This window comes from Magnolia sinica, chromosome 19, assembly GCF_029962835.1.
Source record: "Magnolia sinica isolate HGM2019 chromosome 19, MsV1, whole genome shotgun sequence".
Lineage (NCBI taxonomy): Eukaryota > Viridiplantae > Streptophyta > Magnoliopsida > Magnoliales > Magnoliaceae > Magnolia > Magnolia sinica.
In genome coordinates, this window is record NC_080591.1 from 60,907,574 (window position 1) to 60,909,103 (window position 1,530).

The 1,530-nt window shown below is 48.4% G+C and overlaps 1 protein-coding gene across 1 annotated transcript; it reads left to right on the top strand.

The window, feature by feature from the left end:
* The first annotated feature begins 217 nt into the window (after positions 1-217).
* Positions 218-1,284, top strand: LOC131234909 (NDR1/HIN1-like protein 1). Its single transcript, XM_058231905.1, has one exon. It carries the CDS (start codon positions 255-257, stop codon positions 876-878), a length of 624 nt encoding a protein of 207 aa, XP_058087888.1. The 5' UTR covers positions 218-254; the 3' UTR covers positions 879-1,284.
* The last annotated feature ends 246 nt before the right edge of the window (positions 1,285-1,530 follow it).

Consider the following 1,530-nt stretch of genomic DNA (forward strand, 5'->3'; position numbering starts at 1 on the left):
AAAATCAATGGAAAGGATCGTTACTAAGGTATGATTATAGGTTTATGGTTTATTTATATTAGTATAAAGAAAACGGACGGTTCAAATCTCAAGATCAGTTCATCATATGGATCCCATTGGATGGAGAGAAATACCATTTCTAAGTCGCGACGGACCCAAAACAAAGTCGTGCATATTTCTACCACCCTCACGCTCTCGCTCTCTCCCACTCGCTCGACAGATCTCCGACTCCTCTTCAATTCCTCGGCCCGATCATGGCTCTCCGCCACGACTGCGGGAAGCACGACTGCAAGTGGAAGAAGCTCTACCGTCCCCTCTTGTTCACCCTCCTCGGCTTTGTAATCGCCGTGGTATTCATAATCCTCGTCATTTACCTAGCCCTGCGCCCTACCAAACCCAGCTTCTTCATCCAAGACGCGACGGTCTACCAATTCAACATGACCTCCCCCAACTTCCTAACGTCCACTCTCCAAGTCTCTCTGTACTCCCGCAATCCCAACTCCCGCGTCGGCATCTACTACGATAGTCTCGACATGTACGCTTCCTACCACAACGAGCAGATCACGTTATCGACCGGCTTGCCGTCCGTCTACCAGGGTGATAACGACGTTAGCATCTGGTCCCCGCTTCTGTGTGGAGCGTCCATTCCTATCTCGCCATACCTCGGCGTGGCATTCGACCGTGACCACGCCGTCGGGCTCGCCGTTATCACGGTGAAGGTAAAAGGCGTTTTGAAGTGGAAGGTCGGGACGTGGGTGTCCGGGCAATACCAGCTGTACGTCAGCTGCCCGGCTTACCTGACGTGCGTTGGCAAGGATGGAAGAGCGGGGCCCATCTTCAGCCTGCAGCAGCCAGCAACGTGCAGCACTGACGTCTGACGGACCGACGGCTCCGTCTTAGCGCCGTTTCATTAGGTTTTGTCGTTTTGACGGAAAATGTGGAAATGGTTGGATTGTAAATGTGTGTGGAAATGAATAATTGCAAACACCTCCCCCCCTGGTTTCTGATAATTTCAGATACCCCCCTGGTTCGGGCCGAACAACTTCTAGGAAAAGGGTATTTTTGTCATTTGGAGTAGATTCCGACGAACTTCTAGGACAAGGGTAGCTTTGTCATTTGGTGTAGATTCCTCTGACGCACAGAAGCAGACGGGAGCTACTTGTAATAATTCAAACCAGAGGGGAGGTTTTTACAATTAATAAAATAAAAAAACGTGTGTTTGTCTCTTTCATGAGTATAATTGAGTAGATTAGTCGGATTCGATTTTCTTATGTCGTCTTCGGTTACATCAATGCTGACGTGTCAATCAGATCCGTTCATGGAGTCAACTCTACTGTGGATGGATTATGGTTCGAAATTTACATGAATCAAATGATCATAGCCGTTGGATTGCTGCACTATGGTGGGAAAAAAACATTTTGCTGTCCAATAGTCAGTGGGGAAGATGAAGGAAACTGACGGATGGTACTGTTTGATTGTTGTGGCCTTTTGGGAAAAAAGCGTACCCACTATATGGCCCACTAGATGGAC

What these genes read in the sequence shown, in the direction of transcription:
- LOC131234909 (XM_058231905.1), top strand. Translation starts at nt 255, where the DNA reads ATGGCTCTCCGCCACGACTGCGGGAAGCACGACTGCAAGTGGAAGAAG.